This window comes from Patagioenas fasciata, chromosome 2, assembly GCF_037038585.1.
Source record: "Patagioenas fasciata isolate bPatFas1 chromosome 2, bPatFas1.hap1, whole genome shotgun sequence".
NCBI classification, from domain to species: domain Eukaryota; kingdom Metazoa; phylum Chordata; class Aves; order Columbiformes; family Columbidae; genus Patagioenas; species Patagioenas fasciata.
The window spans coordinates 166844555-166860004 of record NC_092521.1 but is presented as its reverse complement, the minus strand read 5'-3'; the positions used below and the strand labels follow the sequence as shown (position 1 = coordinate 166860004).

At 45.3% G+C, this 15450-nt stretch overlaps 1 protein-coding gene across 1 annotated transcript in view; it reads left to right on the top strand.

The window, feature by feature from the left end:
• The window catches only part of WNT3A (Wnt family member 3A), a 99625-nt gene that overhangs the window by 47558 nt on the left and 36617 nt on the right, over nt 1-15450 (top strand). The window contains exon 2 of the mRNA XM_065831301.2: nt 2311-2552. Coding sequence (XP_065687373.1) covers nt 2311-2552 — 242 coding nt within the window. The remainder of the gene's footprint in view (nt 1-2310; nt 2553-15450) is intronic.

Sequence of the window (15450 nt, the reverse complement as noted above, 5' to 3'; positions counted from 1 at the left end):
ATTACAAAAGCAGACTGGGGTGAATAGATCAGCTGGAGATGTCCATGTTGCAGACATCAGAAGGTGGACGAGATGAACACAGTTACTGGTCAATATGAGCTGTATTCTTCCCTCTTTTAATACCGTGAAAAAAGAGGAACTTCATGCTATTTCTCTCATCTTCCCTCATCAGAGTAGGATCAATTGTCCTCTATGTTAAGTGAGATTGATCCCCCAAAGGTGGAGCTGAGGTGGAAAGGAGGCATCTGAATTTGGGAAATCAGCTGAAAATCCTTTGCTTTCCCAGGTACCTCTCATCTTGTCTATCTAAATTTCATTTACTGGGGGACAGGGCACATTTTTGGCTGAGCTGATTGACTTGGTTCTGGACTCCTACCAGAGTCATTTGGAGGTCCCTATGCCTCATTTGCCTAGAAAGGACTGATATATAAAGCCTAGTCTATGCACACTTAGCAAAGCCACTGAGTTCAGCCTAAAATCCCCTGGTACCTGCCCATCTGAATGTCCAACTCTTTTCACTTCTGTCCCCTCTTGATCAGGTACCCACCAGGAAGGGAGATAATTGACCGCAATTAGCCTTGTCCAATAAAAAGGACAGACATTTTAAAACAGTTTTTATCCTAGCCCAGAGACGACCACATAGCAAAAATGAATGTAAACAGGAATACACACTGCCCAGGCAGGCTTCTGTTTGTCATTAATTCTGAGCAGAAAAGACAATCAAGAGATTTAATTAGAAGAAAAGGAAATTGTACTCCAAAAATCCCTTCAGTTTTAGTAATCAAGGTTATTATTAGAAACACTAGTAAAAACACTTTAAAAATCCATATAATTAGCTGCATATCTGCTGATCTCTCTGCATAGCTGGTTTGTTTGTCTCTAAGGCTTCAACCAACCTAATGGTTCATGGACGCTCCTTTCAACAGACTTCCATTTGGCTGAGCACAGAATTTGCACTCAAGTTTTGCTGATTTTTTTGTTGTTGTTTTTTGGGTTTGGGGTGGTTTTTTGTTTTTGTTCTTTTAGTTTTTGTTTTGTTTGGTTTGTTTTGTATTAATTTCACTCTTCTCGCTTCAACCAAAGCAACGTACAGATTGATGATCAAAGCAGGCTCTCCATATCCTTGTGAGGGTACAGCAAAGCTGGTATCGTTTTGTGAAAATACAGCTCTACTTTTGAAAATTCCCAAATTGAAACTGGTGTGAAAGTAAAGTGAAAATGTGTTAAACTAATAACCACAAGGACGCTGGCAGCCATTTTAATAACTTATTTTTAGAGCATTTGAACCGGATTAGAAAGCCCTAGTATTCAGCTTTGCAGAGCACATATCTGGATTAATTAGGTGTGGAAATGCTTTGCTAAAGAGTAGAAAATCTTTTCTAGACCGTACTTTCAAGGAATTTACCATTATGCCAGTCCTGGCTCCAAACTTGTATGTACCTATGCATGAGTATTTCTAGTAACATGAGTGCAGCTGTTCACGCAGTGGAATAGCATTGATGTAGGATCCAATTAACCCATATTAAGCCATAGGAGTGTTTTTCCCTAGGTTGTTTCTATTCCAGCAGGGCTATGTTTCCATTCCCTTTCCTCTACAGCACAGGAAATACAACTGCTTACAAAAGCATCATGGGGTGGTGTGTTTTGGTAGGACTCCTGCAGCATTTAGCTCAGAATTTGATTTTTTTTAAGTTCTCAAGGCCCAAGCTACTTGAGACTTTAGGGTCGGTTTCAGTGCACAGAAGTTACCTGGAAAAAATGAAATGTATAAGGCACACTGTTGAATTGTATGATGGCTATCAATTTTTAATGTTCCCCTTCCAAATGCTTGGAGTATGGTTTCGTCTACTGTTGGTGTTATTACTTTGTGTAGCTCTGAAAGTGCTTTTGACTCTCTAATCCCTGGGATTCATCAGCTACTGAAACTTCCTATAAAACCTACCTTTTCTTGTACAAGTGTGCTTGGTTTTCAAAGAAAGAAATGTGGTTTTGACCCTCTGGTTGCAAAGCAAACTAGCTGTATGAGCTGAGCCTCTTTGGGAAGAAGCAGCACAGTGATGGGTTAATGTTTTGAGAGGATGAAGAAATGGGAGGATAAGGGCAGAGTTGCTTGCCTTGTTGGGCCAGTAGGGAACTCAGGAGAGTTGATGTTGTTTTGGGGAGGGATGACTGTGGAAAGGATGTTTTCTGGAGAGGAGAATGCAGAGGAACCAAAGATGTTGATTTTCTGTCCCCATTCTTGTGAACCAAGCACAAAGGTAAAAGCCAGACTGACAGCATCTCTTTTTCCTTGTGTTTCTTTTCTCCCAGGTCCTTGGCAATCGGTCACCAGTATTCCTCGCTGGGGACTCAGCCCATCCTCTGCGGGAGCATCCCAGGACTCGTACCCAAGCAGCTACGCTTCTGTCGGAACTATGTGGAGATCATGCCCAGCGTGGCAGAAGGGGTAAAGATTGGAATCCAGGAATGCCAACACCAGTTTCGAGGGAGGAGGTGGAACTGCACGACCGTCAATGACAGCTTAGCCATTTTTGGGCCTGTGCTAGATAAAGGTGAGTGCTATGGATTTGGTGACAGCAGCATCCATAGTGGAACAGGAGCAGAGATCTTGAGAAATCTACTGTGGACTCATTTGCTTGTGATAAAGTGTCATGTAGAATGGGCTGCTGGAGACAGGACTTCATCTTGATAAAGGAGACGTGTGACAAAGGCAGGGAAAGTTTCGTTGACCCAGGACCCCATCCAAGTAGTTTCAACTTGACTCAGAGCGTCTTTTGTAGAGAAAAGAGGATTATTAAGCTTTCCCATGGGGATAGCTAGTAAGTGTGTGCCACCACAATGCAAGGAGGGTGGTTATCCACCATCTCCATTGTACAAACAACATCCAGTCAGAGGTAACAACTATTTCAATCCCAAAGCTCTACTGAGAGGGTACAGGTGATGCATAGAACCAAGAAGTGCCCCATTTCTGAGTGCGTAGAGAGTGGGGTCATCTCTGACCCTGCTTGGAGCAGGAGGTTGGACTAGAGACCTCTCAGGGCCCATCCCATGAATTATCCTACGATCCTATGCCCCTTGCAAGGATTATTGTGTTTTCAGTGGTCAAGATGGATGTCCGGCTTCTTTTCTGAGGCTGTGGCATTTCATGCCGCATTTTCAGCTCTCTCAATAATTGCAGAGGTGAATTGATGGGCTGTTGGCCGGACTTATCAGATACGATCAGTTTTGATACCACAATGGGATAAAATGAATATCAAAGGTCTGAGGAAATCACCATCAGTTAATGGTTCTGCTTTCATTGGTTATGAACGTGGCAAATTCAGACAGAGTGCTAATTCAGGCAACTAATTCTAACACTTCACTCATCAATATAAGTGGGAGATTTTAGATATGTTTTGCCCTAAGTTGTTGAATGCAGTGGGATTTAAGCACTTGGCGTGGTCTGAGTATCTGGTCTTTTCCCCTCTAAATTGGCCTCAGCCTATTTTAGCCCATAGAACTGTTTTATCCTTCTTCGCCATCACAGTATGGCTTTTAAAGACCAGTCTGCTTCTGCTGGTGTCAGTAAGTCTGGGTTGAGCTCTGCCTTTCCCTTTAGCACCAAGGGGTTCATCCAAGGGACAGACTTGCTTTGCATTTGAATCCTGCCCAGGTGGTGAGTCCAGGTGCCCTGTCCAGATCTGTGGAAGAACATGTCTGCTTTCTCTTAGGACAGCACTAGCAGAAACGAAAGGCTTGGATATCCTCTTTCTCCCTTCCTTCCTTCCTTCCTTCCTTCCTTCCTTCCTTCCTTCCTTCCTTCCTTCCTTCCTTCCTTCCTCCCTTCCTCCCTTCCTCCCTTCCTCCCTTCCTCCCTCCCTCCCTCCCTCCCTCCCTCCCTCCCTCCCTTCCTCCCTTCCTCTCTTCCTCCCTCCCTTCCTCCCTCCCTTCCTTCCTCCCTTCCTCCCTTCCTCCCTCCTTCCCTCCCTCCTTCCCTCCTCCCTTCCTTCCTTCCTTCCTTCCTTCCTTCCTTCCTTCCTTCCTTCCTTCCTTCCTTCCTTCCTTCCTTCCTTCCTTCCTTCCTTCCTTCCTTCCTTCCTTCCTTCCTTCCTCCTTCCCTTTCTTTTTTCCTCTTTCTCTCTTTCTTTCTTTTCTCCTTCCTTCCTTCCTTCCTTGCTTCCTTCCTTTTTTTGGTTTCACAGAAGGAAAACAGTTGCAGGTTCCTGACAGTCTGAGAGTTGGAATTACTTTGCCTGGAATAGTGGGGTAGCATCATTTGAGCTTGTAGGAGGAGATTAGGGAGCACCTGGGATAGTTTCAGGGAATGTCCTGACCCAGCATGTGTAGGTGATCTACACTCACCTTGAGGCTCATTCTTCCAGTGCTTGCCATCTGGAGATAGGGGTGTTTTTGTTACTCAGAGGGTACTTGGGCATTACTTCTTGGATGAATTTTGAAAAACGCAGCAGCCTAAGGAGAGCAAAGCCTTGATTTGTATCATGGTGCGGCCTCCACCAGCCAGAACCCAGAAGGACAACAGGTGGATTCAGCTGGTGGGGTTACCCCATTAGAGCTGGGGAGCCAAGACACCATATTAATGCTGGTGTCACTGTTCAGGCTTAGTGGTGAGAGATCATCCCAAAATAATTACATTTGTAAGATCTACAGCATGGTAACTTAAGCCCATATCAAAGTATCATACCACAATATTCTGTACGCAATTAAAACACCCATTCTGGGTATGTCACTCTAGGGTGACTATAGCAGTTGAACTAGGCCAGCACAGCCAAGCTGAATATCTTTCTCACAGACACAAGCTCAACATGACTTGCCCACGATCATTCACTGAACACAGGCAGTAAGTGAACCAGATAACCCAATACCTTGATGTCATCACGAGGCTGGATGTCTGCAAGGACACATCGAATTACAGAATAGTTTGGGTTGAAAGGGATCTTCAAAGCTCCCCCAGTGCCACTCCTGCCATGAGCAGGGACATCTTCACCAGCTCAGGTTGCTCAGAGCCTCATCCAGCCTGGTCTGGGATGTCTCCAGGGATGGGGCATCCACCACCAATCTGGAAAACCTGGGTCAGTGTTTTACCACAGATGCTCTCGGATTAGACACTCCAAATCTCCTATAGCAATTACACCCCATGCAGGAGGAAAACGATCCTCACCTCCTCGCTGACCGAAGGAGCCCCAATCCCACATGCCCCCAAAACTCTCTTATCTCACAACATTCTCAACACGAAGCGTCTGTCCCTGCTTGAGACTGCAGGATTTCAGTAGCCGGGCTCAGGGAGGGAAGGAAGGCTGGGACGATTTCATAACTGAAGAATGTTGTTCCTTGAGGGAGAATCAAACCACCCTTTAGTTTTGCTTCACCTACAGCAGGAGGGGGGGAGAAAAAAAAACAGCTCAGTCACATTCTTGTGCGGCAGATGCCCCAGGGTAGGAACATATTTGAGTTCCTACCCAGAAAGAGAGACGGAGAAAAGGAGAGAAAGCAAGCAAGCAAGCAAGCAAGCAAAACTTTGCAGCTTGAATTTTAAGTTGCTTTAGGATCTAACTGCAGGTTCTCATCCGAGTCAATAAGAACCCATCCTCCTTCAGCACAAACTGGAATAGTCACTAAAGCAACTCCCTTTTGCCTTACAAGACTATCTGAAATTCTTTCATTGAAAAGGACTGATTTTATGCCTTCAGGAAATACTTTCTAGGCCCAAATCTCACCGAGGTTGCCTCAGTGTCTGGGCTGCCCTTGCTGCTCTGCTATCTCATTACTAATTCAGGGCCAGGCTTGAGCTGTGATTCAGCGGTGCCAAACTGCCACCAGACTTTGGTCCCATTAAGAGCCATATTCTGATATCTCATCCAAAACCAGACATTTTTTTTTCCCCATCAGCCTGTTTATGGAAAGATATCCCACATGTTTTAGCAACAACTATATTTATGGTTTTGGTTCTGTTTTTTTCTGGGGTTTTTTGTTTGTTTTTGGTTTTTTGTGTTTTACATTTCCATAGCCAGGCCTAATGAAACACATATTAAACAGTGATTATATTCATGAGCCCAGCTACAAGGGAATGGCAATGTTCAGGGGAACCATATCTGCTGCTATTTGGGGTCAACCCTTGACAGGATTGACCCTATGTCCCTCTAGCTCTTCATAAGTCCCCATCCCATCCAGCTATTCAATTACTCAGTTTTGCCTGTCCTTGGCTGTGAAGTTCCTTATTCAAAAGGAACTGTGGTGTTCAAAAGGATTCAAAGGATTCAAAAGGCTGTGATGTTCCTTATTCAAAAGGAACAGTCCCCTTACTCACTGTGTTGTGTTACCTGCATGGGGAACGATTCAGGTATTAACAGGAGGTGAAATTTCTACGGGGCTGTTGGAAGAGGATTTTTCTCCTCCTTTGTGTCTTGGGAGTGTAAAAGCATCTGTGCAGCTCCATGGAGAAACATTCAGATAGGTGCCACTGTCGAGTCTTTCTTGCCAAGGGCTGGGTGGTACAGGTGGCTCAGGTACCCTAAACTATTGGGAGTGCAAAGAAGAGGATACATATATAGGAAAAGTATTGAGCCTGATCTTTCCCCCCTGTCTAAACCTACTTACTTGTCTACCAATCATATATTAGAGACTACAGTTCATGTAATTTCTCAGAGGTTCAAATCTCAATTACTGGACAGAGGACAGAACACGCCACTTGAACTTTTCCAAGGCAGTAAGTTCTAGAGGAAAAAAATTCTTCTCACTTGTTTCATTAGGACTGATATGGGCACTTCACCTGCATCGTGTGAAGCAGTGGAGCAGAACATGGCCATAGCTACAAGACCTTAAGCGATCGCCTTAGCCACAGCTCATGACCAGCCACTTACCTTAGAGGTTTGACAGTTTTTAAGGCAGTTTCCACATCTTTCAGTTTTCCAAGGACAAGGGAAGATTTATGAGTTGCCTTTAAAAATATACAGGATAAAACTTTGGAGGATGTAGTAGAGGGACATACCATTGCTAGCAACAGAAAATGAACTCTCCAGCCTAATGGGCATTTTCCATCTCAAGTGCTATTTACTGAAAACTGTGTCCTTCACCCTGCTTTTAATATTTAGGGACTGAAGACACTGTTCATGTTTTAAGTTGTGGGGCATTTTCTAGTCTCTCAACACCATGCAAGCTCTCTTTGAAACTCTTCTGGGCAGAAATATGAACTGACCTCAAGAGAAGCAATACAATACTAGCTTATCATGGCCCTTTCTCTTTAAAGGACCTCAGCACATAATTAAGTCAAAATAAAAGTTTCCTCCCTCTCCTCCCCCCCCATTCAATAAAAGTAAATTACCTCAAACTATTTAAGCCCCCAGTTCGTTTAAATTTTAAAAGGGAGCCCTTGTCTATCTATTTCTTTCACTCACTCCCACCTCCTTCTGCTAAAGACTGGCTGGGGCTTTAAACCTGCCAGCTGGACTGAGAAATGGTTAATAGTTATTGTGGAGGAGCAGCTTTTAATGAACTATTGAAGAATGATACATTGATGGAGTAATGGGAGTTTAAGTCGCTCTGTAATGAAACAGGTTCTCAGCGCGGACCCATTGTGGTGTAAATACGGCACGTCTCTCCCACTGTTTGGTCAGGACTAAATAGCAGAGGCCAGAGGGGGGTCAGCTTATGGGGTCTCCGCTTTAGTTAATCAATCTGATTGGATTAGGGTCACTGCGATCCCTAATAATGTCAAAGGTGATGCCAAACTGGATTAAATGCTTTGTTGGAGAGGGCTCAGATTCTTTCAGCTTTCGCCGACGGGGCTTGTTTATTAGAGTTTAACACTCGTGCGACCTTGGGAAGCCACCACTGTCCCTTTTTGTATGTCGGGGAGTTTGCGAGGGGGTTTGAACGAGCCGGGGCGGGTGCGCGAGCGTCCCGTTGCTTTGTCGAGTGTCTGCGCCCGTCGGATGTGTCCTCTGAGGACATATATCAAATTGCCCACTGGACAAATGAGGGCCTAATGGGTGATGCAGAGGCTGGGAGGCATAAGTTCATTCCGGAAACAATTGTTGGTCATCGACCCTGCTAGAAGGCAAATGGTAAGAGTCACAAAAGCTGCATAGTGACCACTGTTCATGTCCCCCTGGGTTAACCCTGTTCCTGTCCAGCAAAGGGATGTTCTTTTTGATACAGCTTCTGTTTGTGCAGTTACCAGAACGAGCATGGAATGAAATAGGGAGTATGGAAAACCACTTGATTGCTTCATTATTAAACTGGGTAGATGTCTCGCCTTCCAGAACTTCTAGTTCAAATCAAGGTGGATGGGATGGGATGGGATGGGATGGGATGGGATGGGATGGGATGGGATGCGATGCGATGCGATGCGATGCGATGGGGTGGTATCTATCTCCCTATCATATTATCCAGGGAAACCATGAATTACTATTATCTTCACTCCTGATGTTCCTGTAGATGACACAGTGTTATAGACAAAGTAGAATGTCCCTCAGAAAATTATACCAAATAATCTCTTTGAAGGGCACTTGTCAATGGAAAGGGACAGGAATAATAGTGTGTTATTGGTAGAGATATGAGGTCTCTGGATCTCAAATGCTTCTGCCCTTCCCACAGTAGAGAACACACTGCATGTTTACAGCCTGCCAGGTCTGTCAGATTATCCAAGCAGACTTCTTGCATGATGCAGACAGTAGAATTTCCCCTAAAGACTTCTGGAATTAAACCAAAATCTGAATTTGGCTATGGCATCTCTTCCCAAACGACATCTTGCCTTGACACCAGGAGTTAGACAACCTATCTACGTCTCCTTTTATCAACCTCTTCATTTCTAATGGAACACCACTCTGCTGTTGAAAACTGGCCACTATATTTTCCTTTTCTAGGTTCCGAATAACTCTTCTAGAACAAAACATCTTCTTTGCTACTCTTACTTCATAAAAAGTTAAAATCGAGGCCTGCAGAAGAGCAGTAGGTCAGCAAAAGTTTGGGTCCATTATGTCAGACAGCGAGACAGGTCAAGGGAGTTCCATTTGACGCTGGGGTCCTCTGGGCGATGATTCATCTGCTGTATTCTAGACAGTTAGTATTAAATTATTCACACCCTGAAGTTTCTACATCTCTCCATCAATCACTGAGGGAATCCAGGGAGACCGGCTCTTGATGAGAAGACTCCCGCTCCCTGGGACCACATGAAGGGCAGTGCAGGCATTTGTCTAGCTCATGAGAGATGTGTGATTCAAGTCACATCCAGTTTCATACTGGATGCTGGGCACTGTTACCTTTGCAGCTAGGCTTGTTTCGGACTAGGTTTATTTTACAGCTATGTTTATTTTGGAGTCTAGACATTCTAGGGATAAACTCCATGTCTTGTCTGTCTCAAGAAAGCCAAAATGTAGTTGTGTTCATGGGCTGACTCTTTTGTCTCTGTTGCTACTGTGGATGAGAAACGTCATCTTGTGTCTAGCAAAATCCACGTGAGGTTTTTTCTCTGGGTTTAGCAAGAGTGGAACAAGACTTTTAAATTCAGTTATAATACCTCGGAGACACAAGTCTTCTCCCTATTTTTTTTCTTGCTGTGTCGTAACAATATTGCTCCCTAGGCTCTCTGATAGGCCTGATCTCATCTACCAAAGTCAGATGTAGAAGTCTGAGCTAGTCACCCCAGGCTCCCTTTGCAGTCAGTGGAGAGTAATCGGCATCTCCAGAGAGCAATTCATCTGACCTATCTTAGACACCTATCTCAGGATAACATGAATCATACCAAGATGTTTATTTCTCTCCATTGACTATAGAGGGAGCCTAGGGCTACAGGTTCAAACTTCCATGTCCACTTCCCAGAGGCCCATTTTGGGGGCAAATATACCCACCCCTCATCTTTCTTCTGTTAGAAACCTGTCCTGAAATTCAGCTTCTGGATCATTTAACCATTTAACTAAAGCAAGAACATGGCACTGAAAAGGATCTCCTGGAACACTGAATCCAGGCAGTCCCTTGTTATTTCAGGCATAATACCATCTCATAATGTCTTGCATGATTTAAAATGAAGATGATTAGCAGACCTCGTAATATTTTTCCTGATGGCATTCTGGCATCTCAGTTGTCTCTGTGCCAAATGCTTTCCCCCCCCTTTTCCTTGCTCTAGATCAGACTTCTCCACTTCTGCAATAAAGTAAGGCATGAGCAGAAAGCCACAAGATACTGATCCATCCAGGAGGTTAGTTACATGTAGGAGGTACTCTCTGCTCTCTCATGAAACTCTTCCCAAGAGGATCTGATTTCCAACCACACCCCGTCTACCTCTCCGCTAATGGCAATTTGGGCAGCTGCCCTGGTATCAACAACGGAGATCTACAAACTCTACCCTGTAACTATGGGGAAGGAAACTGGAAGGATCAGGACTGAAAATGTGAGTATGCAAGCTCCGCTCAGCCGTCAAGATGCATAAATACTGTAGGACAGAGATTTGCCAGTGCTGCTGGGAAGAAAATTGGCAGATCCTGGCTCAAGACAGAAGCATCGGTTGTGTTTAGTGTCAGTGTGAACTGTTCTTGGAGCCAGTGATGAGACATAAGTGCCTGTACATCGCTGTGGTGCCTGAGTCCACATTCCAGCCCACAGGTACAGAACAGCCCATATTCACTGTCACAGTATTTCTGAGCTGTTTTTTATGTAGGTAATTCAGCCCGGCAGCAGCATCAGGGAGGAAATGCAGTTTGGGGAGATCTAGATGAGCCGTAGACACGTCTCTGGTTTGTAGTGCTGGGAGATCAGCAGCATTCATGGGGCCTTGGCAAGAGCACAATTGTGATGGCAGCAAACAGAGATGCTGAGGAAACTCACCGAGGTGTTAGTCCCTCAGGCTGTGGGACCAGGACACCTGTGAGGTGGTAGAGGAGCTCCTTCTCTTACTGGTGGGGCTGCTGGTAGGGCCAGGTCGCAGTCATAGAATCGTAGAATTATAGAATCATTTTGGTTGGAAGAGATCCTCAAGATCATTGAGTCCAGCCATTAACCTCACACTGACACTAACCCACGTCCCTGAGAATCTCATCTATGTGTCTTTTAAACACCTCCAGGGATGGTGACTCCACCACTGCCCTGGGCAGCCTGTTCCAATGTCTGACAACCCTTTTTGGGAAGAAATTTTTCCCAATATCCAATCTAAACCTCCCCTGGTGCAACTTGAGGCCACTTCTTCTTGTCCTACCCCTTGCTACTTGGGAAAGTAGGGGTCAGTTCATCTTCTTGTCACTTCAGAGATGTTCAAGGGCAAACACTGGGCAGTTCTCTGATACAGTGGGATAGCAGTCAGAAGATTATGGTTAGCATCACATCTGGCTGTATTTGCCTCTCCATCCTCCGTGCAGCCAGGTGAGTCAGCTGGAGGCTGTACCTGGCCTGGGTTTGGTGGGCTTATGTGTGACCTAGGCTTTTTAGCAAGAGACCCTGATGTCATCACCTCTCCACCTCAAAAAGTGATCCCAGGATAAAGATCTGACTCTTGTGCATCTGTACGGTTCTCTGGAAATGACACAGCCCATATAAACAGCTGTAAACAGCCAACACCCAGACACGGGCTGCAAACCCGGGAGAGCCGCGATGGTGAAAAGGAAATGGCAGCAATGCCAAGAGCTGATCCTATTTACTTTCTATGCTCCCTCTCCCTCCCACTGCACCAACCCTCATCTGTCAGCCCTGACATGGAGATTTTCTTTTTCTGTTGTTTTGTTTTTGTTTTTTTTTTGGCGACTAAAACATTAGACGGGGGATCAGGGAGGGAAGAAGGAACAAGACAGCCTGTGGCTACAAAACCGGTGGCGTCTCTCTCCCGGTGGCGGGAGGCACTGGAAACTTCTGCCTCGGGCAGCATGCACAATGCGACGGGTTGGCAGGGAGTGGGGCTGAGCAGAGTTATAGATTTATTTCCTTCCCCCGCTCCCCTCCCTTTCCTCCCCTTTCCCTGCTGGGTACATTGCATTCCCCAACTGGGCTCAGGCTGGTTGCAACAAGGAGCTCCCTCTGCCGCATCCCAGAGTGCCAAGTCCAAGCGTGGGAGCTAGTCCTAGACAAAAGGCAACAGTAGAGGGAGCTGATTAGCATCCCTTTGTCCCAGGAGAATCCCAGCCCCAAATGGGCCCTCGGTGCACAATGGGGTGGCACAAACACACACACACGCATGGACGGGAGCCAGGGAGGGAAATGGGGACAGCAGAGGCTTGGTTGCCTTCATCTTGCGGGGGGACGGAGGACACGGTGGGTTTCACCCTTAAGGACCACTTTGGGATGTCTCTGGAGATGGGGTTCACTGTCCTTAGGTCCGCAAGGGTGACTTTTGCGGGTTGAGGTGGTAGATGTATCTGCCCGCGCTCCTGTGCATCAAACAGCCAAAACAAGCAAAGTCGTCTGACAAAGAGGGATCCAAGCCCGTGAATGTGGCTTTTCTTCCCTGTGAGATGTGTTATGAGCTGGCAGTGCTGAATAGACGCTGGGATTTTAAGGCCAGAAGGGGCTGTGGGATCATCTGGTTGGATTCCTGTATAAAAAGCAGAGAATTTCCTCCCATCCCTCCTCCCTGAGCAGATACATTAGGGCAGCAAGGGCTAAAACAGGGCACATAAATATGCCCTTCGTGCCTTCTTTTTTGTAGAGGGGTTGGACTAGATGACCTTTGAAGGTCCCTTCCAACCCAAACTATTCTGTGATTCTGTGTGCTTGCATGGGAGGGGAACGGGGCTGTCTCATGCAGAGAAGATGGGGCAGACAGCCAAGGCATGCTTTGGCAGGAGATAGTCCCCTGCATGTTCCCTGTGAAGGTCTGATGCAGGAGAAAGCATGAGCCTCAATGGATCAACTACTCTCATTCCTTGCTCCCTCATCTTTCAGGGAGCACATCCTTCGAAGGAAGGGCTCATGATCCGAGAAGATCCATAGGGTTAACAAGGAGGCAGAGGTCGGCTGCTGGGAAGAGGGAAGGGTTCAAAAGGATTGCTAAGACTCTTTGGGTTTGTGTTGCGCATGTGAGCAATGTGGTCATAGCAGTGATTAAGGCACAGTTGACTTAAGACTGAGCACTGAAGACAAAGCAGGAGTGAGGGGAAAGCCAGATTTTGAGAGGCTCTAAAGTCTTGGGGCGTGCAAAGTCACAGGATCAGAGTTTCATGGGAGTCAGCACCCAGTTGTAGTAGGCAGGGCCTTCCACCACTCAAGGGTAAGCAGAGGTGCTGCACGAAAGCATCATTTTTTGGAATAGACAGCATGAGATGGGTGAAGCCGAGGTAGCTGAGGACTGTGTGAAGTAGACCCCAAGACATTAAGCAGGGAAGTGCATGATGTGTTGTCTCCTGCTCACCTTCAACGTGCTCTCATGGGTCACTGAGATGGTTCCAGAAAGTGTTGCCTACAGCAGATGGGCCCATAAAAGAAGGTTATAGATATGTCACAGCATAGATATGCTTTATGGAAGGACTTGAAGGAAACTGCCGTGGTTTTGTTTTGCTTTGGGAAGGATTTTTTAGGAAGTAGAAGATGTCATGGTGAACCTCAGGGAGGGACTGGAGCTAAAACCTGACAGCAAAGCACAGACGGATCCTGGGAAACACAGAGCTTGGCTTGAGGTGGAACTCAAGACTGGGTGCAGGTCATGGGCAGAGGAATGGAGAGTGTCTTTTGTTTTTCATTTCAGCTTGACTTGTCTCACCCTTCCTAGAGAAGAAAACTAATTTACAAAGCATATGTGTTATTTGGCTGGTTTCTCCAGACCCAGCCTGGATCAGTGATGGGTAGCAAGGCAGAAAAGAGAGGTTCTGGTTCTGGTTCTGGTTCTGGTCCTGGCTGTGCTTTTGGCTGTGGCAGAGACAGTGGAGCACGTCCTCCTTCCTCTACATCTCCACTTATGACTGAGTGCACCACAGCAACAACTGGATACTTCAAAGAGAGCGATACCAAAGTAGGTCATACGTAGGGCCCTGCAGCTCTTGCAACATAATTTAGGTAGTTTTATTGGCCTACTTAGGTCTGTTGCTCTCAGTTTTGATCAACAGGGCAGTAATGCTTCATGAAGCGCTTCCTGTTAGGCTTCATTGACTAAGCATCTGGCACCATCTTCTCTCCATTATTTCCAGGTGCTAAATCGCATTAAATGATAGCTAATAATTATGGTTTATCCTTTCCTAATCATGCTACTTTCCCAGGGAAGCTGTTGCCACAGGGATGTTGTGGGAGTGTGAATGGGTGGGGAGGGCACAAGGAGATATTTCGGTTCACCCGGAGCCGTAAAAAAGTTGGAGACCCCTTAGGCTAGGCACACAGGATCCAGCCTAGGAGATATTATATCTCGTCAAGTGTATTTATTTATTTTCTGGGCCACTTTTCCATCAGAAAAGGCAACTGCATCAAAATGGAGATGTTTTACAGGACCTCATCAATTTCAAAGCGAAAATGAACAGCTTTTGATTTCTTGTTTTGTTTTTAATTTCAGATAGTTTAATTTCAGTTCTTGAAAAGAAGACATTTTACTTACTTTCACTTCAAATGAGATCTTATGTCAAAATAGAAAGACATGAAACTATCAAAAGAGCACACTGCTGTACCTTGATATTTTTATAGACTATTATAGTGTTTTGATATTATTGAAGCTGAACGATTTTATCTTCTCAAGCAAAAAATATCCGAAATTTTTCTATCTGATTTTGAACTCTTAAATATAAAATAAAACAGAATTTCCCATAATATAGTAATCTGATTTTTTCACCCTCCTTACTGGCCTAAGGCATGACATACTTGCCAAACTCCTTCATTCCCAAATCCAGATTAACTGAGAACAAAGTATTAGTAGGGCTCTCCTAAGGACCCCTCTAAATTCATAAAGCAGCCTTACATCTCTATAAAATGAGAGCTGCAACAAGACAAGCCCCAAATCCACAACTTGTTCTGCCCCGTTATAAACAGGGTCCTGTCATGAAGATGCTCCAGCAGGAAATTGCACAGACCCTTCCTAGAGAAGAAACAAAAGGTGAAAAAGTATTTTAGTGCTGTTGGTTTTGGTGGAAAAAGATGTTTCTGTTTGTACAACAATTTCAGTCTGCTTTCCTAACTGCATTCTGGATATAGATTCCTTGGCAGATGAATGTGAAGGTATAGATGTATTTTCAGAGAGGTAGATGGGAGCTCTGTGGAGCCAGTCTGTGTTAGATGGTCTGTGCCCAGCACAGCAACACTCTGGTGAGATTTGTAATTGAAGTATTCTCTGTGCCCAGCACCTGCAATGAGGAATATTCTCTGTATTTAGCTCGCCTGATCACAGTGCCTTCTCAACCAGAAGTTGATGTGCGCATCACTTGCACCTGGACACATTAGAAATAACTTAGTGAGTTTCTGAAGGCAAGACACTGTCAAATAATAGCTTTCGGAAAGTTCTATTCATGGCTTTATTAATTATGATCCTGGTCCAAACACATCTCCACATCACGCCAC